The 26,754-nt window shown below is 57.7% G+C and overlaps 3 protein-coding genes across 7 annotated transcripts in view; all 3 read right to left on the reverse strand.

Annotated features, from left to right (window-relative positions):
• The window catches only part of PPP3CC (protein phosphatase 3 catalytic subunit gamma), a 43,196-nt gene extending 41,464 nt beyond the window's left edge, over window positions 1–1,732 (reverse strand). For 2 of the 3 annotated variants that reach the window (XM_071579277.1, XM_071579275.1), the window contains exon 1: window positions 1,549–1,695. In XM_071579277.1, the coding sequence (XP_071435378.1) occupies window positions 1,549–1,600 (52 nt within the window). In that variant the 5' untranslated portion in view covers window positions 1,601–1,695. Of the gene's footprint in view, window positions 1–1,548 lie in introns of all 3 variants that reach the window. The other variant, XM_071579278.1, reaches the window with a different exon arrangement.
• Window positions 1,733–5,233: 3,501 nt separating this feature from the next.
• Window positions 5,234–17,972, reverse strand: SLC39A14 (solute carrier family 39 member 14). Of its 3 annotated transcripts, none has more exons than XM_071579274.1 (10): window positions 17,900–17,972; window positions 14,480–14,540; window positions 13,991–14,260; window positions 13,719–13,905; window positions 11,521–11,690; window positions 10,531–10,653; window positions 10,260–10,445; window positions 9,852–10,059; window positions 8,447–8,631; window positions 5,234–8,207 (listed from the first exon to the last, which is right to left on the reverse strand). In XM_071579274.1, exons 3-10 carry the CDS (start codon window positions 14,243–14,245, stop codon window positions 8,061–8,063), a joined length of 1,461 nt encoding a protein of 486 aa, XP_071435375.1. In that variant the 5' UTR covers window positions 14,246–14,260; window positions 14,480–14,540; window positions 17,900–17,972; the 3' UTR covers window positions 5,234–8,060. The 3 variants fall into 3 exon arrangements, with proteins under 3 accessions (XP_071435375.1, XP_071435373.1, XP_071435374.1); XM_071579272.1 differs by lacking the exon at window positions 17,900–17,972 and adding an exon at window positions 16,775–17,740; XM_071579273.1 differs by lacking the exons at window positions 11,521–11,690; window positions 17,900–17,972 and adding exons at window positions 12,949–13,118; window positions 16,775–17,739.
• Window positions 17,973–19,563: 1,591 nt separating this feature from the next.
• The window catches only part of PIWIL2 (piwi like RNA-mediated gene silencing 2), a 15,512-nt gene continuing 8,321 nt past the window's right edge, over window positions 19,564–26,754 (reverse strand). The window contains exons 18-21 of the mRNA XM_071578962.1: window positions 26,481–26,586; window positions 23,209–23,462; window positions 22,085–22,192; window positions 19,564–20,447 (exon numbers count right to left, since the gene is read on the reverse strand). Coding sequence (XP_071435063.1) covers window positions 20,291–20,447; window positions 22,085–22,192; window positions 23,209–23,462; window positions 26,481–26,586 — 625 coding nt within the window. The 3' untranslated portion in view covers window positions 19,564–20,290. The remainder of the gene's footprint in view (window positions 20,448–22,084; window positions 22,193–23,208; window positions 23,463–26,480; window positions 26,587–26,754) is intronic.

Raw genomic sequence — 26,754 nt, forward strand, 5'->3', positions numbered from 1 at the left:
CCCCCAGGCTGAGCCCCCCACTCAGGGCTCTCCTTTAAGGAGGGTGACCCACCAGAACATCCCCCCAACTGCTCCAGGAATCCCCCCCCTTTTCCAGGATTCCCCAGCATGGGGGTCTCCCCTCAAATCCACAATCCCCCTTTCTCCAGATTGAGGTGGGGGTCTTTCCCAACCTTGGGGGTCTCCCCCAAACCAGCTGCCCCTTCTCAAACCAGCCACATCCCCCCATTTCTCCATGTCCCCCCCAAAAAAACCCCTCACACTGCCCTTCCCTTTATCCAGGGGGGTCTCCCAACCTGGGGACCCCCCCAAACCCAAACACATCCCCCTCATTCCTCCAGGCCCCCCCAAAAGAACAGACTGCCCTTCTTTGTATCCAGGGGGTTCCCCCAACCTGGGGACCCCCCCAAAAAACCCAACCACATCCCCCCTATTTCTCGTGCCCCCCCAGAACCCCCAGACTGCTCTTCCCTTTATCCAGGGGGTTCCCCCAACCTGGGGACCCCCCCAAAAAACCCAACCACATCCCCCCTATTTCTCGTGCCCCCCCCAGAATCCCCAGACTGCTCTTCCCTTTATCCAGGGGGTTCCCCCAACCTGGGGACCACCCCAAACCCAACCACATCCCCCCTATTTCTCGTGCCCCCCCCAAAACCCCAGACTGCCCTTCTTTGTATCCAGGGGGTTCCCCCAACCTGGAGACCCCCCCCAACCCAGCTGCCCCTTCCCAAACTCCACCACATCCCTCCCATTTCTTGTGCCCCCCAAAAACCCCAGACTGCCCTTCTATTTATCCAGGGGGTTCCCCCAACCTGGGGACCCCCTCAAACCCAACCACATCCCCCCCATTCCTCCAGGACCCCCCAAAAAACCTAGACTGCCCTTTTTTCTATCCAGGGGGTTCCCAGGTTGGCGGAACCTCCTCCCAACTCAACATCCCCCCCATTCCTCCGGGCTCCCCCAAACTGGGGACCCTCTGCCCTCTCCCAAAACCCAACCACATCCCCCCCATTTCTCGTGGCCCCCCGGACTGCCCTTCTTTTTATCCAGGGGGTTCCTCCAACCTGGGGACCCCCCCAAACCCAACCACATCCTCCCCATTCCTCCAGGCCCCCCCAAAAAAAAACCAGACTGCCCTTCTTTTTATCCAGGGGGTTCCTCCAACCTGGGGACCCCCCAAACCCAACCACATCCCCCCCATTCCTCCAGGCCCCCCTAAAAAACCCAAACTGCCCTTCTTTGTATCCAGGGGGTTCCCCCAACCTGGGGACCCCCCCAAACCCAACCACATCCTCCCCATTCCTCCAGGCCCCCCCAGAAAAAACCAGACTGACCTTCCCTTTATCCAGGGGGTTCCCCCAACCTGGGGACCCCCCCCAAATCCAGCTGTCCCTTCCCAAACCCAACCACATCCCCCCATTCCCCCCCACTATCCCGGGGACCCCTCCCCACTATCCCGGGGGGTCCCCCCATCCCGCAGACCCCCCTCGCCCCCTCCCTTGGGGCGGCAGCAGCAGCGCCCCGGCCGCCCCCTCCGCTGCCCCTCACCCTTGACGATGCGCTCGGTGGTCGGCAGCTTGTTGTGGCCGCGCCCGGACATGGTGGCGGTGCTGGCCCCGGCCCCGCGCTCCCCTCCCACCGCCGTGCCCCCTCGCTCGGAGGAGGAGCGGGGGCCGCGGGGGTGCTCCCGCCGGCGGCTCCGCGGCGCTGCGATGGCCACCCGCCCCCCGGCCCGCCCCCGCCGCCGCCACACCGCCCCCTGCCCCCCCCGGCGCCTTCTTTTCCCTTCCCTTCCCTTCCTCTCTCGCTGCCCTCCCTTCCCCTCCCCGCCCCGCCCCGCCCGCCATCTTGGAGGGGAAGGGGGCGTTGCTAAGCAACGGGGGGGGCGACATGGCGGCGCGGCCTGAGGGGACACACCGGGGTGGCCACACTGTCACCGCGGGGGTCACACGGCTTCGAGCACGGCCTGAGGGGACAGCGTGACCTGGGGGGACATATCGGGGTGGCCTCGCTGGGGTCACACCGTCACACGCTTTACAGCATGGCCTGAGGGGACAGCGTGGTCTAAGGGGACACCGGGGTGGCCACACTGTCACCGCGGGAGTCACACGCCCTCCAGCAGAGCCCAGAGGGACACACCGGGATGGCCGCGCTGGGGTCACACTGCCACACGCCTTCCATCATGGCCTGAGGGGACAGCGTGGTCTAAGGACACACCGGGGTGGCCATGCTGGGGTCACACCATCACACACTTTCCAGCATGGCCTGGGGGGACAGCGCAGCGTGAAGGGACAGAGCGGGGTGGCCATGCTGGGGTCACACTGCCACACGCCTTCCATCATGGCCTGAGGGGACAGCACGGCCTGAGGGGACATATTGGGGTGGCTGCGCTGTCACCATGGGGGTCACACGGCTTCCAGCATGGCCTGAGGGGACAGCGTGGCCTGAGGGGACACAGCGGGGTGGCCATGCTGGGGTCACACCGTCACACGCCTTCCATCATGGCCTGAGGGGACAGCATGGCCTGAGGGGACACACCGGGGTGGCCACGCTGGGGTCAGACTGTCACAGGGCTTCTATCATGGCCTGAGGGGACACATCGGGGTGGCTGCGCTGTCACTGTGGCGGTCACACGTCTTCCATCACGGCCTGAGGGGACACACCGGGGTGGCCATGCTGGGGTCACACTGTCACACGCCTTCCAGCATGGCCTGAGGGGACAGCACAGCCTGAGGGGACACCGGGGTGGCCATGCTGGGGTCACACCGTCACATGCCTTCCATCATGGCCTGAGGGGACAGCATGGCCTGAGGGGACACACCGGGGTGGCCGCGCTGGGGTCACACTGTCACACGCCTTCCATCATGGCCTGAGGGGACACACCGGGGTGGCTGCGCTGTCACTGTGGGGGTCACACGGCTTCCATCACGGCCTGAGGGGACACACCGGGGTGGCTGCACTGGGGTCACACTGTCACACGCCTTCCAGCATGGCCTGAGGGGACAGCACAGCCTGAGGGGACACCGGGGTGGCCATGCCAGGGTCCCACGGCCATACCCTCCTTCCAACACAGAGGGACACACCGGGGTGGCCGCGCTGGGGTCTCTTCTCCCAGCCAACTATCACTATGAAACAAGGGCATGGCCTTAAGATCTGCCAGGAGAAATTGAAGTTGGAGATCAGAAAAAACTTCTTTGCAGAGAGAGTGCTCAGGGATTGGAATGGGCTGCCCAGAGAGGGGGTGGATTCCCCATCCCTGGAGGGTTTGAAACTGAGCTTGGCCGTGGCACTGAGTGCCATGATCTGGTAAAGGGACTGGAGTTGGACCAAGGGTTGGACTTGATGGTCTCGAAGGGCTTTTCCAACCCAATTGAGAAGAGCAACGAGGCTGGAGAAGGGACTGGAGCACAAGTGCTGTGGGGAGAGGCTGAGGGAGCTGGGGGTGTTCCGCCTGGAGAAGAGGAGGCTCAGAGGTGACCTCAGCACTGTCTGGAACTCCCTGAAGGGAAGTTGTGGCCAGGTGGGGGTTGGTCTCTTCTCCCAGGCACTCAGCAATAGGACAAGGGGGCACGATGGGCTCAAGCTCTGCCAGAGGAAATTGAAGTTGGAGAGCAGAAAGAAATTCTTTGCAGAGAGAGTGCTCAGGGATTGGAATGGGCTGCCCAGAGAGGGGGTGGATTCCCCATCCCTGGAGGGTTTGAAACTGAGCTTGGCCGTGGCACTGAGTGCCATGATCTGGTAAAGGGACTGGAGTTGGACCAAGGGTTGGACTTGATGATCTGGGAGGGCTTTTCCAATCCAATCCATTCTAGGATTCTGTGATTTTATGGATGTGGCACTGAGGGAGAATCTACCACGTCTTGATCCAACCCCACTGTGATCACCAGCCCAGGGCACAGAGTGCCCTGGGCTGGTGATCACAGTGGGGTTGGATCAAGGGTTGGACTTGATGATCTCGGAGGGCTTTTCCAACCTAGTTCATTCTGATTCTCTGGGGATTCTGGCACAGCCACCTCACCACCCTCACTCACAAAAGGAATTCCTTTGCCATATCCCATCTGAATTTCCCCTCTTTTGGTTTGAAGCCATTCCCTCTTTATCCCATCCCTCCATCCCTCATCCCAAATCCCTCTCCAGCTCTCCTGGACACACTTTAGACTCTGGAAGGGGCTCTGAGGTCTCCCTGGAGTTTCCCTTCTCCAGGTGAACCCCCCCAGCAATCCCAGCCTGGCTCCATAATTGATAATCCTTAGACATACAATGTTTGAGGCCAAGGGAAAACAGATGATGGTCTTTTCCCACTCCTGTAAGATGAACAGCAGGGATAGATGGAATATTGGGAAGGAATCCTGCCCTGTGAGGGTGGGGAGGCCCTGGGATGGATTTCCCAGAGGATGCCCCATCCCTGGGAGTGTCCAAGGCCAGGTTGGAGCAACCTGGGATAATGGAAGGTGTCCCTGTCCACAAGATGATCTTTCCCATCCCTTCCATCCAAAACCATTCCAGGATTCCATTATCCCCACCAGCAGGGCATGCTGAGGCATCTGAAAGTCCAGGCATTCACCAAAACACAAGGATTTTGCAGCAAAAAAGAGCCCCCCAAAGCCCCTCTGGAAGTGCTGAGGAGGAGCAGGAGTGAGTCAGATACACACTGAGCCCTCCGTTCCTTAATATAACATTTATTTTTTACAGAATACCCCAGAATTTCAAGGTTTATTTTCTTCAGCTGCAACGGGGTTTCTAAAAATTGCCTTTGCTGCTCCGAGCTGGAAGCTCGGGGGGGGAATTGTATATAAAAAGGCCAAAAAAAGGAAGTGGAAAAGCAAAGTTTGCTTTTTTTTTTCCTCCTGATGGAGGGTGGGGAAAGAAAGACAGAAATGATGCTGAGAGTGCAGCTCCCTCGTGTGAGCTGGAGAGGAATCCAGCATCCCACACCTCCAGCCAAACCACTGCTTGCAAAGACGTTTAAAATAAATAAATATCATTTAAAAAGGGCTTTTTGGAGCTGTAAAGGCCGTGCCACGCGGACAGGCCGGGGGTTGTCAGTGCCATCTTCTGTCAACTGCTCTGCACTGCAGGGCCGTGGAAATCCAGCTGGAAAGGCAGGATTGCATCACCCAGCCCAGCTCAAAGCCTTCCCCATGGAAAAATCCTGAGCCAGCAGCGCTCCCAGCCCTTTATCCCCCCCTCCAGCTCTGCCCACAGAGGAGGTTTCACTGCCTGGGGACCCTCCGTCATTACAGAATATATTTTATTTATGGATTTTTACAAAGATCTGTACAATCCACGTGACATAAGTTATGCTCTTTGAATGCATCCTCTCCTACAACACCTGAGTTATTGAAATACTGAGATGGAACTGGAGCTTCCAACTGGACACGGGGAGGGACACACGGATGGAAATCCATAAGGAGCTCGATTTGGGTGGGTTTTCCCTCCTCATCCTCCTGCCTGCCCAATCCTTCCCTGCTGGCAGGTTCCAGCCTGCCCAGCTGGGAATAGCAGAGGGGGAGCCTTGTTTCTCCAGGGGAGTTTCACCCCCACACCCCAAATTTTTGGGATATGGATTTCTGGAAAGGAGAAGACGACGGATTCACAATTCCCACATTGTGCCGAGGGGCTGCACCAGCTCCAAGGAATCCAAGAATTGCTCCTGCCACTTCCCAGCTCTCAGGGCCCTCCCAGGCACAACCCAAACACATCAATTCCCCCCTTCCCTCTGCCACTTTTCCATCAATGCCCCATGGAAACCCTCCAGCCACACAGTGTTTTCCAAATGCTTCCTTGAGGGAGAGCAGAGGGCACATGTGCCAGTCCAAGGACTCAGATTTTCCACACCGAGCTGCTCAGCTGAGGCTGCTGCTCTCTCAAGCAGGGAAAAGGAGTTTCCAATGGCACTTTCCTCCTGGATTGGCAGCACAGGGAATGAGTGTGAGGTGCTGCACAGCTGACTGAGCCAGGGCAGGCCAGGCTGATGTCCCACAGGGAAAAGTGACTCAAGGTGACAATCCACAAAACAAGACAGCACAGGGGACAAAGCAGAGCCCAGCTCTCCTTGAAGGAATCACCCAAGGGCCGTGTGGTAGCTCTGGGTGGAGGATTCTCCCAAAAAGGCTCCTTGACAAGCTGATATTTAGGTTTTGGGGTGCAAGACAAAGCCAACTGCCTTGGGGTGCTGAGGGGACTAAGCCCAGCCCAGGAAAGCCACCGAGAGCAGAGGTGACAATCCATGAGGATACTGGAAATGCCAGAGTCCAGAGACTCAGTGACAACTGTTAGGAGCTTAGGAAGAACATCATCCAGCTGGGAGCTGAGGGAATTCAGGGATTACAGTGCTCCAAGCAGGGTACAACACTGCCAGAGGTGCTGAGCCTGTGCCAGGGGATGAGGTGATGGGCAGGAAAAATCCCTGCCACACCCTGGCTTTGCTTTCCACAGGGCTGGGAGGGAAGGTGTGGGATCCTCAGCTCCAGGAGCACACCGAGGTGGCAGGGAGGCCACCACCCTGTCACACACACCCCACACAAGGCAAGGAGGGAGGGAAGACACTCCCTGACAAGCCACCCCCAGCACAAACACTTCCCAAAGCACCACTCCTCCATCCCAATCCAAGGGAAGCTCCCTGAATCCCCTCCTGCTTATCCACAGCCACAAGCTCACACCAGGTACAAGACAAGGTTTGGGGGGAGAAGGGGGTGTGAGGGGACCTCAAGTGACACGGGTGGGGTGGGCAACATTATCAATATGATAATTAGTAATTCACGTAGTGAATCTGGGGAAAGCCAGCCCAGGGGGCAGAGCTGGGAAGTGCTGGGAACACCCTTCTCTGGCTACTCCCTAAGGCTGGAAAAACACAACCTAAAGAGGTTCACAGTCTGGTATTTTGTGTTAAAAACACCCCCCACCCCGCCCTGAACCTCAGCAGTGTTTAAAAACCGGTGGCTGTTCCTGGAGACACCCCTGGGCTGGGGGGCCAAAGATGGGCAGGGCTCTGCTCTCATCCCCTTCTCACCAGGAGGAGTTGGGATTTGCCCTCTCTTCCAGCAGCACAGACCAAATTGCGGTCAGCACATCCTGCCAGGCTTCTCCCAGCAGCCCACGTGCCACTCCAGCCTGGTTTGGTGTCCTCTGCTCCGAGCATTGACACCCTAAATGTGCTTTAAAAACCCAAACCTCTTCACCCTGCTCTTCCCAGGGCTGAAACGGAGCAAAACCAGTTGGATGATGGGGACATGGTGACATCCTCATCCTCAGTGGTGCTTGGAGAGCACAGCTCTGAGGGATGGCTGGTGGAGGACACTCTGGGAACTCTGTCCCCATCACACCCCCCTCAAAGGCGTCAGGACAGTGTCACATCCCATGGGAATGCTCCCAGAAGGGTCTGTCCCCATCTGCCTCCACCCCAAAGGGGACAGGACAGTGTCACATCCCATGGGAATGCTCCCAGAAGGGTCTGTCCCCTTCTGCCTCCACCCCAAAGGGGACAGGACAGCATCACATCCCATGGGAATGCTCCCAGAAGGGTCTCTCCCCTTCTGTCTGCACCCCAAAGAGGGCAGGACAGCATCACATCCCATTGGAATGCTCCCAGAAGGGTCTGTCCCCATCTGCCTCCACCCCAAAGGGGACAGGACAGTGTCACATCCCATGGGAATGCTCCCAGAAGGGTCTGTCCCCATCTGCCTCCGCCCCAAAGGGGACAGGACAGCACCACATCCCATGGGAATGCTCCGAGCACATCCAAGGGAGCAGCACGGCTGAAGCAGCTCCTGCCTCCCCACTCCATCCATCCCGGGAGAGGTGAGGAGAGAAGGGATAAGTCATAGGCCAGTCCTGTGGGAAAGGGGGATTCAGCCTCCCCTCAGCCTTAAACCCAAGTCTGTGGAACAGCTTCCAAAGCGATGTCTCTTCCATAGTGTGACGTCAGTGCCTGCACAGGTACCGTCCTTTGCTTGCAGCAGGAAAAGGAAAGGAAAAAAAACAAACCAAAGAAAAACCCCTTTCCCCCCCAAAAAAAAAGAATTGGAAAAACTGGATGAGGGCTGCAGCTTGGGCTGGTCCTACCCAATCTGGATCTGGCCAGAGTACATGGTGAGCAGCACCATGATGGTGAAGCCCGTGAGCAGCCCCGCGTTCTGGATGGCAAAGGTGATCAGGGCACTGCCATTCTGCTCGTCCTCCCGGCTCACCTCGTTCATCTCGGGGAACTGGGAGGGGAAAACAGCGATGGCAAAGGCTCAGCAACAGGAATGGCTCCATCCTTCCCCAGAAAAACATCCACCACCTGCCCCATCCCATGGATTTCACCCAGACAGGCAAAGCAAAGCAGAGACAGAAAAGCCAAGGGGGCGGAGAAAACTCCCTGCCAACCCTCCAGGCTGAGCTTTCCCTTGGGAAAAACAAACCCTGGGTAGATCCCAACCACACAGCCAGGCTCAGGATTTACCATGTCAGCCAGAGCTATGTAGAGGAACATCCCTCCAGCCAGAGCAAAGATCCAGTTGGCAGAGAAGTGGCTGCCGGCCACGATGCCGAAGGCCAGGCCAACGTAGCAGCAACAGGCGGAGATGAAGTTGAAGAAAAGGGCCTGGCGGATGGTCATGCCGGCGTTCAGCAGGATGACAAAGTCCCCTGTGGGAGAAAAGCACGGGAGGATGAGGAGGGAAGGGCTGCTGGCAGCATTGGGACAGCACTGAGGGCTGGCTTGACCTCAGGGTGGTGGGATGTCCTGAGTTGGAAGGGATGCAGAGTCCAGTTCCTGACACAGGACACCCCTGAAAATCACATCATAGCTCAGGTGTGGGTTCCCCCATCACCCCTAAATTTGGACCTTCACACCCAAACCCACCTCCCCCTGCACTGACCACTCCACTGCCCCTAAATTTGGATATTCCCACCCAAACCCACCTCCCTCTGCACTGACCACTCCACTGCCCCTAAATTTGGATATTCCCACCCAAACCCACCTCCCTCTGCACTGACCACTCCACTGCCCCTAAATTTGGATGTTCACACTCCAAACCACCTCCCTCTGCACTGACCACTCCACTGCCCCTAAATTTGGATATTCCCACCCAAACCCACCTCCCTCTGCACTGACCACTCCACTGCCCCTCAATTTGGATATTCCCACCCAAACCCACCTCCCTCTGCACTGACCACTCCACTGCCCCTAAATTTGGATATTCCCACCCAAACCCACCTCCCTCTGCACTGACCACTCCACTGCCCCTAAATTTGGATAGTCCCACCCAAACCCACCTCCCTCTGCACTGACCACTCCACTGCCCCTAAATTTGGATATTCACACCCAAACCCACCTCCCTCTGCACTGACCACTCCACTGCCCCTAAATTTGGATATTCACACCCCAAACCACCTCTCCTCACCACTGATGGCACCACTGCCCCTAAATTTGGACATTCACACCCAAACCCACCTCCCCCTGCACTGACCACTCCACTGCCCCTCAATTTGGATATTCCCACCCAAACCCACCTCCCTCTGCACTGACCACTCCACTGCCCCTAAATTTGGACATTCACACCCAAACCACCTCTCCTCACCACTGATGGCACCACTGCCCCTAAATTTGGACCTTCCCACCCAAACCCGCCTCCCCACTCCCAAACCAACGAGGTTTCAAGGATTGGTGGGGTTTTTTTTTGCCTTCAGATGTCTCCATCTAATTTTAAATCTCAGACATCATATTACCTCGTTATTTTTAGAGCGGCGATTACTCAGTGCCGGTTACAGCCTCGCCTTCCCTCACTGTTCATTCGCCTTTCCCTCCAGGGAAAAAGGACCAGCTCCAGGGAGAGGAGGACAGGGAGATCCCAGGACTCACATACCCAGCTCGTGGGGGAATTCCTCGCAGAGGATGGCCACGGAGGTGCTGATCCCTTGGAAGACGGAGACGGTGAAGGAGGCGCCGATGGCCAAGCCGTCGATGAAGTTGTGGAGGCCGTCGCTGAGTGTGATCATCCAGGCCAGCGTCCCAATGTCGGAATATCTCACCTCCTTCAGCCAGTAGCACGCGCTCTGGGAGGCCTGCAGGTCCTGCCACAGCACCCAAACGCTCTCATGGGATTGCTGATCCCTCCTCCATCCCAGAAAACCACCCTCTTGCTCACTGAATCCACCCAGAGCTGTTCGCTTCCCACCACCCACAGATTTGGTGAGGATTTGGGCTCCCAAACTCCTTCTCCTTGACAGGTGGGGTTTTCCCAGGTGCCCATCCCGTGGGATAAGGCACTCACCTGGACAGACAGGGAGCCCACCACAGCCTTCTCATCCCCAGAGGGGGGCTTGCACTCCAGCTCGCTGGTTATGTGAGGGATCATGTGGTCCAGGTCCCCGTTCTGCAGCTTCTCTGTGACTCCCTCCTCGTGGTCCTTCTTGGATGGCAGAGCCTCAGGGCCGTAGTGGCTGTGCCCATGGTGATGCTGTGGAATCAGGGGGGTCAGGGGCTTCCAGCCACTCCAATATTCCTGCTCTTTCCCACCCCACCATCCCCTTGCTCAGCCTTACTTGGTCCTTCTGCTTCAGGAGCATCTTCAGGACCTTCTCTGTGAAGAAGAAGAGGTAGAAGCCCCCAAACACCACGGCGGATTTGGAAACATAATAATCTTCCTGAGGGTTGAATCCAAATGCCTGCAGGCAGGAGGGGACACGAGAAGGGATGAGGAACAGTCCCTGGCAGTGTCCTTCATCCACCTTTGGCCCCAGTGGGGGCTCACACAGCTTTCTGACCTCTCTAAGAAGCAGCTGCTTTGGGGACAAGCTCCAAAAATGCCTTTGTGCACCTTTCATCTCCCTCATTCCCTCATCCCAGCTGGCTCTGCCCCAAAGCATTGGATCCAGCACCTGCACTGGGGCAGGGATGCCAAAACCAGGCTCCACTCTGCACAGAGGACCTGCCAGCAGGGCCAGGAAAGGGCAATAAATCAGTGATTCTCTGCTTGAAGCAGAATGGGGGTCTGTCTGGAGCGATTCCCTTCCAAATTCCAGCTTCATACCTCGCTCTCAGCTTCCCTCCAGCACTGGATCCAGCACCTGCACTGGGGCAGGGATGCCACAACCAGGCTCCACTCTGCACCAGAGCCAGGAAAGGGCAATAAATCAGTGATTTTCTGCTTGAAGCAGAATGGGGGTCTGCCTGAAGCGATTCCCTTCCAAATTCCAGCCTCATACCTTGCTCTCAGCTTCCCTCCAGCACTGGATCCAGCACCTGCACTGGGGCAGGGATGCCACAACCAGGCTCCACTCTGCATGGAGGACCTGCCTTCAGGGCCAGGAAAAGCCAGAAAGGGCAAAAACCAGCAATTCTCTGCCTAGAACAGACTGAGAGTCTGCCTGGAGCCAACTCCCTTCCAAACTCCATCTCCAAGGGGCTTCCAGCCTCCATACCTCACTCTTGGGCTCCCCTCCGACGTCGCCTTCCCCTTCTCCAGCCAGAGAGAGAAACAGCCCCCGAGAAAGAGAGAGAGAAAAGCCCAGACCCGCCGGTCCTCTCCCTACCTCAGGAATGAGCTGGAAGAGGGCGTTGGAGTAGAGAGTTCCAATCGCCAGAGCTATGAAGTAGAGGAGCAGCCGCTTGTAAAAGGTCTTCTTCATGAAGGGCACCACGCTGGCTCCCACCAGCGAGCACAGGGAGATGACGGACACGCAGAGGAAACCGTAACCCCAGACTGAGGGGCGTGAGCCAAACCCACCCGGGGCAACGGGAAAGGCGAGGGAAGGAGATCAGCGTGGGGATGGGGAGGGAAGGAATCCACACCGAGAGGACAGAGAGAGGAGGGAGGGAGGGAGGGAGGGGGGAGAGAAGAGGACATTCATTAGTGATTGTTGTTCATCTCGGCTTGGCTCGAACCCGGCGCTGGGCGGCTTTGGGAACGGCTCTTTGGGAAGGGTTGGATTCTTGGAGTGAGCAGCTCTCACAGCTGGGTTTTGGCAGCCAGGCTGTGTCTGAGCCAGCTCCCAGCTCTGCTCCATGAGCCATTCCCAAGCCACAGAGCACCAAGGTCCCCTGAGCACCTCGTATGCTCCATCCTCATCCCAAGCCACACTGGGATGCTCCGAGTGCTGGCGAGGCTGGAGTATACGCACGGCATTCCAATTCCTGGAAAATCAGGAATTAGAGGCGCTTGGGTTTTATGTCCAGCAAATAAAACTTGCAGTTCTGGAGTTGAAAAGGAGCCTTGGAAAAACATCCCACTGCCAAGATGGACAAGGTGATTGTTGCCCAGGAGCAGAACAGGCAATGCCAGGGGGAAAAACCCAGTGGAATTTTAAGGCTGGATGTGCAAGAGCTCAGATCCAGCTCATCCTTTACCCAGGAGCCACTTGTGCTCTGAGGAGCCACCTGGACAGTGTTCCAAAGGTGTCCAAATCCAGGTGGATTTACTCAGCTCCAGAACTGCGCAATTACAACACAATTAATTTGCGATATTTCGGTCAGTCCCTTTAGAGCACCAGGAAACCTCATGGAAGCCTGAACCCTTGTGGGAACATCGGGCTGGGAAACCAGGGAGATGGGGAAAAAATGAAGGATTTGTAAAACTTGGCTGATTCCAGAGGAAGCCGGTGCTTCTCCAGGCTGTTCTCCGTGCTTTTATATGGATATTTCCTCCATTTTAGAGTATTCTTTCTTCTGTTCATGCCTCAAGCGTGGCTGAGCACATCCCTCCTCCGAGGGATAAACTCCTGGGCACACAGAGCAGGAGCAAAGAGCTTCTCCCAGCACATTCCCACAGCCTCCCTGCCTGCTCCAGAGGGTTTCCTGGTGCTCGGAGGGGCAAGAAAAGCCCTGCGGAGGAGCCCTTGAGACAAGCCCTGAGCCTTGGGTGGCGGAGGTGGATTCGGCAGGGTTTGGAGGCAGGGAGGGATGCCCGGATTGCTGCCCTCGGAGACGTGAGAGAGAGAGAGGGCAGGGACGTTCTACCGCACCTCTGGGATGAGCTGGAGGAGCGCGTTAGAGAGCAGGGTGCCGATGGAGAGCGCGATGAAAAACGTGAGGACGCGGCGGAAAAAGGCCTTGGCGGAGCACGGCACGATGAGGACTCCGAGCAGGGAGGCCACGTTAATCATGGACACACTGAGAAAACCAAAGCCCCACACTGCGGAGAACGAGAAGAAACGAGGGCCAGACATTACCGAGGCTCTCGCAGAGCCCGGATCCGGGAGGGTGGTGGGAAAGGCTGGCTCTGGATCTGCTCCCCGGCACTGGAGAGGCTCTGTCTGGGCTCCAGAGGCTTTGGCTGCGACAAAACCGTTGGTTTTGGTGCAAGGAAGGTAGGAATGGAGCCACTGGGGTACTTGGGAAAGGCTTTCCCAAGCCAGCCCCAGCTCAGGGCAGCTGATCCAAGACCTTGGGCATCATCAGGAGCAAGATAAGTGGGAGTTGGTTGAGCATCCACTGCAGGCTGGAGGCCAGTGGGTCCCTCCAAGTGCCAGGTCACCCCCTCCCACCCACAGGGACTCATGGCAAGGTCCCCTCCTCATCCAGCTATCCCGGAGGCACGGAGCTTATCCCAGCAAAACCACAACACGGCACAATCCACGGCAAGGAAAACCCGTGGGTTTCTCTGCCAGCTGCAGGCAGAGAATTCCCAGGAATGGAAACCACCTGTCCTGGAGGTCCTGGGGTGCTTCATATGCTCCTGAGCTCCTTGCCCAGGCCTGGGCAGTGCCTATGCCCCTGCCAGCTCCCTGCTTACCTTCAGCTGAGCTGGGTCTGCCCTCCTCCGTCTGCTCATTTTCCTCATTTTCCAGGTTTTCAGAGGCACATGCCCTCGACTCCAGCTGCTGCAGGATGGTGGGGCAGAACTCCTTGAACTCCTTGTGCCCCACAGCAGAGCCCTCACTCAGGTTGTGGATGGCAAAAAGCTCCACGGAGCTGAAGCACTGGGAGAGGGAAGGGACAGGAAGGTGCCTTGAGATTCCCACAGCTCCACAGGGATGTTTAGGGATCCAGGGAGCCCCTCCTTACCCGGGAGAGGTTCAGGGGCTGCTGTGGCGTCTGGGAGAGGTTGGCATGTCCCACTCCCACATCCAGGCGGTTCAGCAGGGCCTTGAGCTGCTTCAGGCTCAAGGTCTGGCTCTCTCCATAGCGCTGGAGCAGATCCTGCAGGAAGGAGGCTGCAGACACTCCTGGGTTGTCCCTGCTCGCCCAGACCTGCGGGCAGGGGAGGAGGCAGAGCAGCAGGAACAGGCAGCAGCTCCGGGGGCCCACGCTGGGGATCATGGTGCCTCTGGGATGCTGGGAGAGAACACACAGACTGCTGTTAGCTTTGGCATTCCCAGCGCTCCAACCGCAGCTCCTCCACCCCACAGCTCCTCCTCCACCCCACAGCTCCGTCGGGACACAGAATTCTTCCTCAGGGAAAGGGGAACGCAGTGCTGAGAGCACTCAGACCCCGAGGGGAGGACTTGTACACAAGACCACTTTTCCCCCACCCTGAGCCACCCCTAATCTCACCGTGGGGGGCTGCCAGGACCCGGCTCCTGGGGGTTCTCCAGCTCCGCAGCGCCTCGGGACCCTGGGAAGAGCAGCAGGTGGTGGGAAGCAGGCAGGGATTGTCCCTCTGCCAGCCCCAAATCCAGCTCTTTGTGGGGTGAAGGGTCACGCTCCAGCTCCCAGCCACGTGTGGGTCCCCTCGGTATCACCAGAGCTGGGACACAAATCCCTCCAGGACCTGGATGGCGGCGCTTGGAGAGGACACGGGAGCCCAGGGGCCAGAGGTGGCGTTTTCCTTAGGTTATATTTTAACCAGGATAATTACCATGAACCGAATCCTTCCCAGCTCCAACTGTAGGTGCCTTTATAGTGTTTGCCCTGAGTCAATCCTTGCCCTCTCTGCTCCTTTCATACGCACCGGGAATCAATAAAAGTGGGGTGGCACAAACCCGGGGTGCAAAGGAAGGGGCTGGGGGAGAGGGGAGGGCACGCCAGGCACGACCTGCACGTCCACTCTGGGAGGCACCCGAGAGGCTGGAGCAGAGCCTGGGCTGCCTTCCTGGAAAAACTTCATGGAAAGGTGGACAGCAAGTTTGGGATTCAAAATAACAGTCTGCTGCCTCCGTAAAGGCAACAACAGCCCTCCTGATGCCAGTGCAGGGCTCCAGGCACACGCTGCCTCCTGGTTCCCATTCCCAGGGGTTCCTGGAGCTCCCAATCCCAGCCCTGGGACACCCTGCAGCGCCTGGCCCGTGCTGACAGCTCACAGGCTCTGGGCTCCTCCAGAAACCAGCCCAGGACATTTTTGAAGCCTGGCCAAGCAATTGTTCTGAAAATAACCTGGGGCCAGGATCGTGAGGAAAAGGGGCTGCAGGGGCACGAGAGGTCCCTGCTCCCCATCCAGGATCCCGCTCCCCATCCAGGATCCCGCTCCCCATCCAGGATCCTGCTCCCCATCCAGGATCCCACTCCCCATCCAGGATCCCACTCCACAGCCAGGACCCCATTCCCCCTCCCAAGGCTCCAACATTCCCACAGGTTTTACCAGCTTACCACCACTTTGTGAGCTTTGTTCTGGGGAGGTTTTAGCCTCCTCCTGCCAGGGCTTAGCTCGGATGCTTTGGCTTAACCCCTCTCCTCCCAAAACAGGGGAGGGAGCTCATCCCAAGGGTGCTGACTGGGGGCATCTGAGGGACCTTTGCCTTTTCAGAGAGCCTGGACTCTTCCTCTGCCTCCCTACCCCAATCCACCCTTTCCAGGTGGGTCCTCCCAGGCTCCACAGGACATCCTGGTGACTGGTGACTTCCACAGGTGCTGGCACACAGCCCACGGTGCCAAAGGTTTGTCCCAGTGGCCACACGTCCCGGGATGGGGGCATTGGCTGCCCTTCCCTGTCCCGGGACAGGGACATTGGCTGCCCTTCCCTGCCCGTGCCAGCCGAGTGCTCCCGGTATCCCTGATCCCCCCTGGAGCCATCCCACCGGCCACACACCGATTGTCCCAGGATGGGGCATTGGCTGCCCTTCCCTGTCCCGGGATGGGGGCATTGGCTGCCCTTCCCTGTCCCGGGATGGGGGCATTGGCTGCCCTTCCCTGTCCCGGGATGGGGGCATTGGCTGCCCTTCCCTGTCCCGGGATGGGGACATTGGGTGCCCTTCCCTGTCCCGGGATGGGGACATTGGGTGCCCTTCCCTGTCCCGGGATGGGGACATTGGCTGCCCTTCCCTGTCCCGGGATGGGGACATTGGCTGCCCTTCCCTGTCCGTGCCAGCCGAGCGCTCCCGGTATTCCCGATCCCGCCTGGAGCCATCCCAGGGGCCGCACACCGATTGTCCCGGCCCGTGCCAAGGCACGCAGCCCTCTCCGCTGCCAAAATCGCTCCCAGGGGTTTCTCCCAAAGCCAGGCTGAGCCGGATACACCCGGGAGGCAAAACCGGACCTCAACTTTCCCCCAGCTGCCAAAGGCAGGGCAGGAAGCGCCGCGAAGGCAGAGCCGGAGCTGCACAGGCTCGCTCCGTTTTAGGGAAAAACGAGGTGGAGGAGCCGCCCCTGAGGAAAAAAAGGGACCAAACAGGGGCATCCCGAGGGGCTCCGGCCCCCCAAAACCACGCCAAGCTCAGGGCAAAGCAGGAGGGTGCCAAACACACCCATCCATCCCGCACCCCGGGATAACGCGGGCGCAGCGAACACCCCAAGAACGCAACGCAGCCCTTCGTCATCGCACCCGCCGAGCTCCCCAACCTCCTGCCCGCCGCCTTCAAGGGCGTCCTCCCGCCGGGATCCGCTCCCGGAGCCCGGAGTCAGCGCCTGACCTACTTTATGTCCCGCCGGGATGGGGCACAGGGACAAACCGCAGCCCCGGGAAGGGAGGGATGCCCGGCCGGGATGTGCCCGGGAGCGATGCCTGGGCAGCCACGACAGCGCAGCGGAGCTCCGAAGGCCACGCAAATCCTTCCCATGGCCCTGGGCTTCACTTCCCAGAGATCATCGATCCCTCCTGCAATCCACCGACGGGAATAAGAACCGCTGGCAATGCCATGACCCGAGCGACGTCAGCCTCGCGCCAGCGCTTCCCGAAATCCCGCTGGAAAGGAGGGGGGGTTCCGGGGGCTCCCAAAAACCCCACCGGGATGAATCCCATTCCTGAGCTTTTCCCGGAGCAAACGCTGCTCCACGTGTCCCGCGGCCAGGAGCGTTTCCAGGAGGGTTTCCATGCCCTGGGGCACGTCCCGGGGGCAGGAGGGGCCACATTGCCAGGTCATGGACCACCCCCTGCTCCCCTGGAGCCTCCGCAGGGTCTTGTTTCCCCGCGATTCCCTCCCGCAGGCCCCGAGGTTGGCAGCAAACAGGGATGTATCCCGGTTATCCCACGCCACTGGACCCCAGAGTCCTGCCCAGTGCCCTCCGTGCTGGAGCTGCTGCCCCCAGTCCCTGCCTCATCCCATCCCAGTCCGCTCCTCCGGCCCCGCCAGACCCACAGCAGGGTCCTGCGTCCCAAAAATTGGGTCCTGCCTCCCAAAATTGGGTCCTGCGTCCCAAAAATTGGGTCCTGCGTCCCAAAAATTGGGTCCCGCCTCCCAAAATTGGGTCCCGCACCCCATAACACGCTCCTGCATCACAGAGCCCACCTCCACCTGCCCCAGGCTCCCCAGGCAGCTCCAAAGCGGCCCCCACAGGACTATCCACAGGGCCTAGACCCGCTCCTGGACCCCCAACCCGCTCCCTCCAGCCTGCCCTGCATCCCTCCCTGCATCCCGCAGGGATCCTCTGCCCCATCCCCATCCCCATCCGGGGCTCGGGGCCGGCCCAGCGCGCTCCCCCGCGGGCCCCGCCGCCTTCCCCGCGGTGCCGCGGCCCCGCAGCCGGTTCCTCTGCCCATCCCATCGTATCCCGGCCCATCCCGGTCTATCCCGGTCCATTCCCGGCCCATCCCGGTCCTACCTCCGCTCCCGCCGCCGCTCGCCGGGGCCGCGCAGGGCGCACGCTCAGCCCGCGGGCACGGGGAGCGCTCCCATTGGCTGAGGGCGCCGCGGGACACGCCCCCTCCGCGGGCATGGCCACGCCCCCCGCGCCTGCCCCACGCCCGGACCCCCCAAAAACTCCCCAAAATCCACCCCGGGACCCCCCAAAAACACCCCCAAATCCACTCCGGAACACCCCAAAAAACTCCCCAAATCCACCCTGGAACCCCCAAAATCCACCTCTGGACCCCCCCCAAAAAAACCACCACGGGACCCCCCAAAACCCCACCCTGGAACCCCTAAAAAACTCCCCAAAGTCCACCCGGAACCCCCCAGATTCACTCCGGGACCCCCAAAACCTCCCCATATCCCCCCCCCAGGAACCCCCAAAACTCCCCAAAATCCACCCCGGGACCCCCCACCCTGTGATCCCCCAAAAACCCACCTTGGGACCCCCCAAAACCCCACCCTGGGACCCCTAAAAAAACCGAAAATCCACCCTGGGACCCCCAAACACTCCCCAAAATCCACACCGGGACCCTCAAAGTTCCACCTCTGGACCCCCCCAAAAAACCCACCTTGGGACCCCCAAAACCCACTCCAGGACCTCCCAAAACCACAGCTTGGAGCCCCCTAAAAACTCCCCAAAGTCCACCCTGGGACCCCTCCAAAAACTCCCCCAAAGTTCACCCCAGGACACCCCAAAACTTCCCAAAATCCAGCCCGGGACTTCCCAAAATCCACTCCGGGACCCCCAAAGATCCACCTCTGGAGCCCCCAAACCCCCACTCTGGGACTCCTAAAAAACTCCCCAAAGTCCACCCCGGGACCCCCTGAAACTCCCCAAATCCACCCCAGGACACCCAAAACTCCCCAATTCCCCCCCAGGAACCCTCAAAAACCCACCCCGGGATCCCCCCACCCTGTGAACCCCCAAAAACCCACCTCGGGACCCCCCAAAGACCCCCAAACCCCACCTCGTGACCCCCCAAAATCCACCCTGGGACTCCCAAAGACCCACCTCTGGACCTCTCCCCAAACCCACCATGGGACCCCCCAAAAACCCACCCCAGAACCCCCTAAAAACCCCCAAAACCCACCCCATGACCCCCCAGAAACCTATTCCAGGACATCTTAAACCTCCCCCAAAAATCTACTCTGGGATCCCCCAAAACCCACCCCGGGACCCCCCAAAGAACTGATATGGGAGTTTGTCTGAGCCCCCAAATCCTGGTCCAGGACATCTTAAACCCTCCCAAAACCCCACTCTGGGACTGCCCAGAAACTCCTGGGGACATAAAAAGCTGCTGGGGGGAGGCCAGGGAAGGGCAGGGACCCCCATCCTGTCCCCCCAACTTTGGTTCAGCCCCCCCCCCAGAGCCAAGTTTTGCTCCCAAATCCCAACCCAGGCTGGGCCAGGGTTGCCAAAGTCCGCCAGGACCGGCAAACAAACAGGGATAAAGGGGTGAATGATTAACCCGGGGCAGAGGGTGACAGCCCTGCTGTGACCCCCCCTCTGTGTCCCCCCTCCATCCTGGGATCCCTTGGGAATGAGGGGGAATGACCCACTCCTGTCACCCACCCACCCACCCCAAGAGGGAGGAGCTGCCAGCAAGAGTTTTATTGAAATGAACCAAAACCTGGTTACAGCAAAGAGAAAAAGGAAAGAATTGCAACTTTCTGGTGTTTAAAAGGGAGGGGAGAGGGTGGGAGGAGGGTCCTGCTGGACCCCCAGCTCTGGGGGGGATGTACAAGGAGGGGTTTGGGGCACTGAGGCAACTGTTTTGGGGGTGATTTAGGGTGGATTTTTGGGGTCTTACAGCCATTAAAGCCCTCAAAGATCTCAAACACCTCCTGACTAAGGCAAAAAAACCCACCTGAACCAGGTGAGAACTCCAAGTTTCCCCTTGGGATAACAACCTGAATCCACAAAGAATTCTCCTTGAGGAGCCAGTGACTCTTCAAGGACTGGAGAACCAGCCAAACTGGGGCTGATTTGTTCACCAGGAGTGCCTGAAACCTCCATGGAAACACAAGAAACCAAGGGGAAATAAATCCCCAAATCTTTGGGAATTCCATCAGCACCGGCACAGGGATGAGCTGTGGGAGCAGCAGCACCTTTGGGGCTCATTAACTCAACCCCCTTTACTGGGAGGACTGGAAACCACTGGGATATTCCTTTGGGTTCATCCCCATGGAGATAAACCCCAGGAGGAACCCACAGCTCTGGGACACTTCCCAGCATCCTTGAAACCAAAAAATAACAGGAATAAATTAACACCAAACCAGGGAATTACAGAAGATTCCCCCCAGACTGGTGGCTGGGGGGCAGAATTCCAGGTCCAATCCCAGTTTCCCTGTCCAAGCAATGCTAAAGGAAGAAGAGCTTCTCGCTCAGGTGGGCACTGGGCTCTTGGTGCAGGATCTGTCCTGCCAGGAATGCCAACCTGTGGGCATATTTACAGGGAGCAGGGATACGGATGGTGCCCGTCCAGTTCCAGTACAGGTGGCACAGCTTGAAGGTCAACCTGGAGATGGGGAGAAAAAGGGGGGTTGGTGATTCCCAGGGGGATGGATTTGCTCCCCAGAGGCCCAGCCTGCTCCCACACTGGTGTTTCTTCCCACTGCAGGAAGCAAAGGTTGGGCCACCCCGGGGTGACACAGTGCCCTCTGTCCCCTCTGCCAGCAGAGGGATGGGATGGGATGGGATCTGCCTCCTGTCCCTCATCCACGTCCTCCCAGTTCACCCAGCAGGCTCAGCCCAGTACCTGCAGAGGGACCTGCTGCCCTCCCTGCCAGCCCCAGGGGGGCTGATTTACCCCCAAATCCCAAATCTGGGGGGTCCTCACACTGCAACAAGGCTGGTCTTCCCTCTGCAGGATATTGGGGTGCTCTGGGAGACCTGTCCTTCCTTCTGCAGGATATTGGGGTGCTCTGGGAGACCTGTCCGTCCTTCTGCAGGATATTGGGGGGCTCTGGGAGACCTGAACTTCCTTCTGGATGGTACTGGGGGGCTTGGGAGACCTGTCCTTCCTTCTGGATGATACTGGGGGGCTCTGGAAGACCTGTCCTTCCTTCTGCAGGACATTGGGGTGCTCTGGGAGACCTGAACTTCCTTCTGCAGGATATTGGGGGGCTCTGGGAGACCTGTCCTTCCTTCTGGATGGTACTGGGGGGCCTGGGAGACCTGTCCTTCCTTCTGCAGGATATTGGGGTGCTCTGGGAGACCTGAACTTCCTTCTGCAGGATCTTGGGGTGCTCTGGGAAACCTGAACTTCCTTCTGCAGGATATTGGGGGGCTCTGGGAGACCTGTCCTTCCTTCTGGATGATATTGGGGGGCTCTGGGAGACCTGTCCTTCCTTCTGCAGGATACTGGGGGGCTCTGGGACCCTGTCCTTCCCTCTGCAGGATCTTGGGGGGCTCTGGGAGACCTGTCCTTCCCTCTGGATGATGTTGGGGGGCGCTGGGAAACCTGCCCTTCCTTCTGCAGGATATTGGGGAGCTGCAGGACCACAGCCCTTCCCTCTGGTGGATTCTGGGGGGCTTTGGACCCCTCTCCTACCTGTGGAGGATCTTGGGGGACTCTGAACCACCTGCCCTTCCCTCTGCAGGATTTTGGGGGGCTCTGGACCCCTCTCCTATCTCTAGAGGATCTCAAGGGGGCACCAAACCACCTACCCTTCCCTCTGGTGGATTCTGGGGGGCTCTGAACCACCTGCCTTTCCCTCTGGTGGATTTTGGGGGGCTCTGGACCCCTCTCCTACCTCTGGAGGATCTCAGGGACCTCCAGGCCCCCTGCCCTTCCCTCTGCAGGATCTTGGGGGGCTCTGGACCCCTCTCCTACCTCTGGAGGATCTCAGGGACCTCCAGGCCCCCTGCCCTTCCCTCTGGTGGATTTTGGGGGGCTTTGGACCCCTCTCCTATCTCTAGAGGATCTCAGGGACCTCCAGGCCCCCTGCCCTTCCCTCTGGTGGATTTTGGGGGGCTTTGGACCCCTCTCCTATCTCTGGAGGATCTCAGGGACCTCCAGGCCCCCCGCCCTTCCCTCTGCAGGATTTTGGGGGGCTCTGGACTCCTCTCCTACCTCTAGAGGATCTCAGGGACCTCCAGGCCCCCTGCCCTTCCCTCTGCAGGATCTTGGGGGGCTCAGGACCCCTCTCCTACCTCTGGAGGTGCTCAGTGCTGAGGTTGGTGCTGTTGCACATGAGGATGTAGCGGGTGGGAGCGCAGCAGCCCAGCCGGGAATGATGGGCCAGCAGGAAGAAATCATTCCTGGGGAGCAAAAAAAAAAGGCTTTTTTCACCCCAAAAGGGGTTTTTTTTGCACCTCAGCATGTTCTGAACCCCCAGACTGACATTTTTTCTCCACCCCAGGATTTGGGGGTTTGAAACCCAACAGGGTTTTTTCACCCAAAGGTGTTTTTTTCCTGCACCTCCTTGGTGATTTTTCAACACCTCCCAGTGTCTTTTTTGCACTTCAGGGTGGTGATTTTTGCACCCTGGGATGAGTTTTCACCATTTTTTCCACCCTGGGGTGTTTTTACAACCATATTTTCCATCTCAGGGTGTGTTTTTTGCACCCTGAGGTGATTTTTATACCATTTTTTGAACCCTGAGGTGATTTTTACACCATTTTTTGAAGCCTGGTGTGTTTTTACAACCATATTTTCCATCTCGAGGTGTTTTTTTGAACCCTGAGGTGATTTTTATACCATTTTTTGAACCCTGAGGTGGTTTTAGAACCATTTTTTGAACCCTGAGGTGTTTTTACAACCATTTTTTTACACCCTGGTGTGTTTTTACAACCAGATTTTGCATCTCAGGGTGTGTTTTTTGTACCCTGGGGTGACTTTTACACCAGTTTTTGTACCCTGAGGTGTTTTTAGAACCATTTTTTGTACCCTGGGGTGATTTTTACACCATTTTTTGAACCCTGAGGTGTTTTTAGAACCATTTTTTGTACCCTGAGGTGATTTTTACACCATTTTTTGTACCCTGAGGTGTTTTTTACACCATTTTTTGTACCCTGAGGTGAATTTTACACCATTTTCTTGCACTCTGGGGTGTTTTCACAACCATTTTTTCCACCCTGGGGTGTATTTTTTTCACCCTGGGGTGTTTTTACCACTAAATTTTGCACCCCAGGGTGTGTTTTTTCCACTCTGGGGTGTTTCTACCACCATTTTTTTTGCACCCCAGAGTTCTTCCACACACAGGGCTGGTTTTTTTCCCCTCCCAGGCTGTTTTTGCCCCTTTTCCCCCCCTCCCAGTCCTGGAGCTGCCACTCACCAGTCTGTGCTGGTGATGGTGTGGTCGAGGACAACACCAGGTGGGGCAGATGTGAACTCCTTGCCCATCAGGCTGTAGAAGTTGGTGCCAAGTTGTTTCTGCACCACGAGGACCACCAGGCTGGGCTGGTAATTCTGGAAGGTGCTGAAGCTCTTCTGGATCTGGGGCACTTCATATTTGAGCACCGTGTCAAGTTGGGAGTCAGACACCCCATCCCTGTACACCACAATCTTCAGGGGCAGAGTGTGGTTCAACTGGGGGGACAAATGGGAAGAATTCCATGAGTTTACACCTTCAGGATTAGCTGGGGAGGGTGGGAGAACATTCCCAGGCCAGGAGATGTTCACTGGGTCTGTCCAAGGATGGAGATTGGAATGGAATTCAACCCACCACCCTGAGAGCTCCTGACCACACTCAGCTCTCCCAAAATGCAGCTCAGAGCAGGTTTGGGGAGGGCACAGAGCTGTGTTTGAACTAATCCCAGAATTCCTGAATGGTTTGGGTTGGAAGAGACCTTAAATCATCCAGTTCCACCCCTGCCCTGGGCAGGGACACCCTGTCCTGACACACCACAATCTTCAGGGGCAGAGTGTGGTTCAACTGGGGGGAAAAATGGGAAGAATTCCAGGTGTTTGTACCTCCAGGATTAGCAAAACATTCCCAGGCCAGGAGATGTTCACTGAGGGGGTCTCCAGGGATGGAGCTTGGAATTCAACCCACCACCCTCAGAGCTCCTGACCACACTCAGCTCTCCCAAAATGCAGCTCAGAGCAGGTTTGGGGAGGGCACAGAGCTGTGTTTGAACTAATCCCAGAATTCCTGAATGGTTTGGGTTGGAAGGGACTTTAAATCATCCAGTTCCAGCCTCTGCCCTGGGCAGGGACACCCTGTCCTGACACACCACAATCTTCAGGGGCAGAGTGTGGTTCAACTGGGGGGACAAATGGGAAGAATTCCAGGTGTTTGTACCTTCAGGATTAGCTGGGGAGGGTGGGAGAACATTCCCAGGCCAGGAGATGTTCACTGGGTCTGTCCAAGGATGGAGATTGGAATGGAATTCAACCCACCACCCTCAGCCCTCCCAAAATGCAGCTCAGAGCAGGTTTGGGGAGGGCTGGGGGGGCATTTGCACCAATCCCAGAATTCCAGAATGGTTTGGGTTGGAAGAGACTTTAAATCATCCAGTTTCACCCCTGCCATGGGCAGGGACACCCTGTCCTGACACACCACAACCTTCATGGGCAGAGAGTGGTTCAACTGGGGGGAAAAATGGGAAGAATTCCAGGTGTTTGTACCTCCAGGATTAGCAAAACATTCCCAGGCCAGGAGATGTTCACTGGGGGGGTCTCCAGGGATGGAGCTTGGAATTCAACCCACCACCCTCAGACCACACTCAGCTCTCCCAAAATGCAGCTCAGAGCAGGTTTGGGGAGGGCACAGAGCTGCGTTTGAACTAATCCCAGAATTCCAGAATGGTTTGGGTTGGAAGAGACCTTAAATTATCCAGTTCCACTCCCTGCCAGGGGCAGGGACACCCTGTCAGGACACCACAACCTTCATGGGCAGAGTGTGGTTCAATTGGGGGCACAAATGGGAAGAATTCCAGGTGTTTGTACCTTCAGGATTAGCTGGGGAGGGTGGGAGAACATTCCCAGGCCAGGAGATGTTCACTGGGTCTGTCCAAGGATGGAGATTGGAATGGAATTCAACCCACCACCCTCAGCCCTCCCAAAATGCAGCTCAGAGCAGGTTAGGGGAGGGCTGGGGGGGCATTTGAACCAATCCCAGAATTCCAGAATGGTTTGGGTTGGAAGAGACCTTAAATCATCCAGTTCCATCCCTGCCATGGGCAGGGACACCCTGTCCTGACACACCACAATTTTCAGGGGCAGAGTGTGGTTCAACTGGGGGGACAAATGGGAAGAATTCCATGAGTTTACACCTTCAGGATTAGCTGGGGAGGGTGGGAGAACATTCCCAGGCCAGGAGATGTTCACTGGGGGTCTCCAGGGATGGAGCTTGGAATTCAACCCACCACCCTCAGAGCTCCTGACCACACTCAGCTCTCCCAAAATGCAGCTCAGAGCAGGTTTGGGGAGGGCACAGAGCTGTGTTTGAACTAATCCCAGAATTCCTGAATGGTTTGGGTTGGAAGAGACCTTAAATTATCCAGTTCCACCCCTGCCCTGGGCAGGGACACCCTGTCCTGACACACCACAATCTTCAGGGGCAGAGTGTGGTTCAACTGGGGGGACAAATGGGAAGAATTCCAGGTGTTTGTACCTTCAGGATTAGCTGGGGAGGGTGGGAGAACATTCCCAGGCCAGGAGATGTTCACTGGGGGTCTCTCCAGGGATGGAGCTTGGAATTCAACCCACCACCCTCAGACCACACTCAGCTCTCCCAAAATGCAGCTCAGAGCAGGTTTGGGGAGGGCACAGAGCTGTGTTTGAACTAATCCCAGAATTCCAGAATGGTTTGGGTTGGAAGAGACCTTAAATTATCCAGTTCCACCCCCTGCCAGGGGCAGGGACACCCTGTCAGGACACCACAACCTTCATGGGCAGAGAGTGGTTCAATTGGGGGCACAAATGGGAAGAATTCCAGGTGTTTGTACCTTCAGGATTAGCTGGGGAGGGTGGGAGAACATTCCCAGGCCAGGAGATGTTCACTGGGTCTGTCCAAGGATGGAGATTGGAATGGAATTCAACCCACCACCCTCAGCCCTCCCAAAATGCAGCTCAGAGCAGGTTTGGGGAGGGCTGGGGGGGCATTTGAACCAATCCCAGAATTCCAGAATGGTTTGGGTTGGAAGAGACCTTAAATCATCCAGTTCCACCCCCTGCCATGGGCAGGGACACCTCCCACTGTCCCAGGGACACCTCCCACTGTACCAGGGACACCTCCCACTATTCCAGGTTGCTCCAGCCTGGCCTTGGACACTCCCAGAGATGGGACAGCCACAGCTTCTCCAGGCAAATCCCAGGAGTTGGGATTTCTCCTGGCCCTCCTCACACTGTTTTTCTCACGCTGTGGGGACCAGGGCCAGGGCTCAGCAGGTCAGGGCAGTGACGTGGCACTTCCCTCTGTGCAAACTCATCCCCGAGGCCGCTTTGCACGTTCCCCAGATAAGGATGAGCCGTCCCAGCTCCACATCCAGTCCAAAGGCTGCTGGGGAGCTTTGCCAGCTCCAGATGGCAGTTGGGGGGGGTTCCCATTGTTTTAAGGGATAATTAAACCATGGGAGGGTGTTTATTTTTTGCTGGCCTCACCTTGTGGAAATGGTGGAGGGCCTGGGAGAGGCAGAGCTGGAGACTGTCGGCGATCTCTTGGTGGGGCAACTGGAAGACCACCCTGGAGTGCCACTTGGTGAGGCTGCTGGGGATGGAATGGGAATGAGCATCAGGAACCCCTCTGTCAACATGGCAAAGTCCACTGAGACGTTGTGCAACCCAAACCCACTCCATTCCCAGCCCTTTTCCCAGCCATTCCCAACATAAACACCAGTAGAGACCTTGCAGGTTGAGGAAAGCATCATCCTCACCC

This window comes from Pithys albifrons, chromosome 29 (assembly GCF_047495875.1).
Source record: "Pithys albifrons albifrons isolate INPA30051 chromosome 29, PitAlb_v1, whole genome shotgun sequence".
Lineage (NCBI taxonomy): Eukaryota > Metazoa > Chordata > Aves > Passeriformes > Thamnophilidae > Pithys > Pithys albifrons.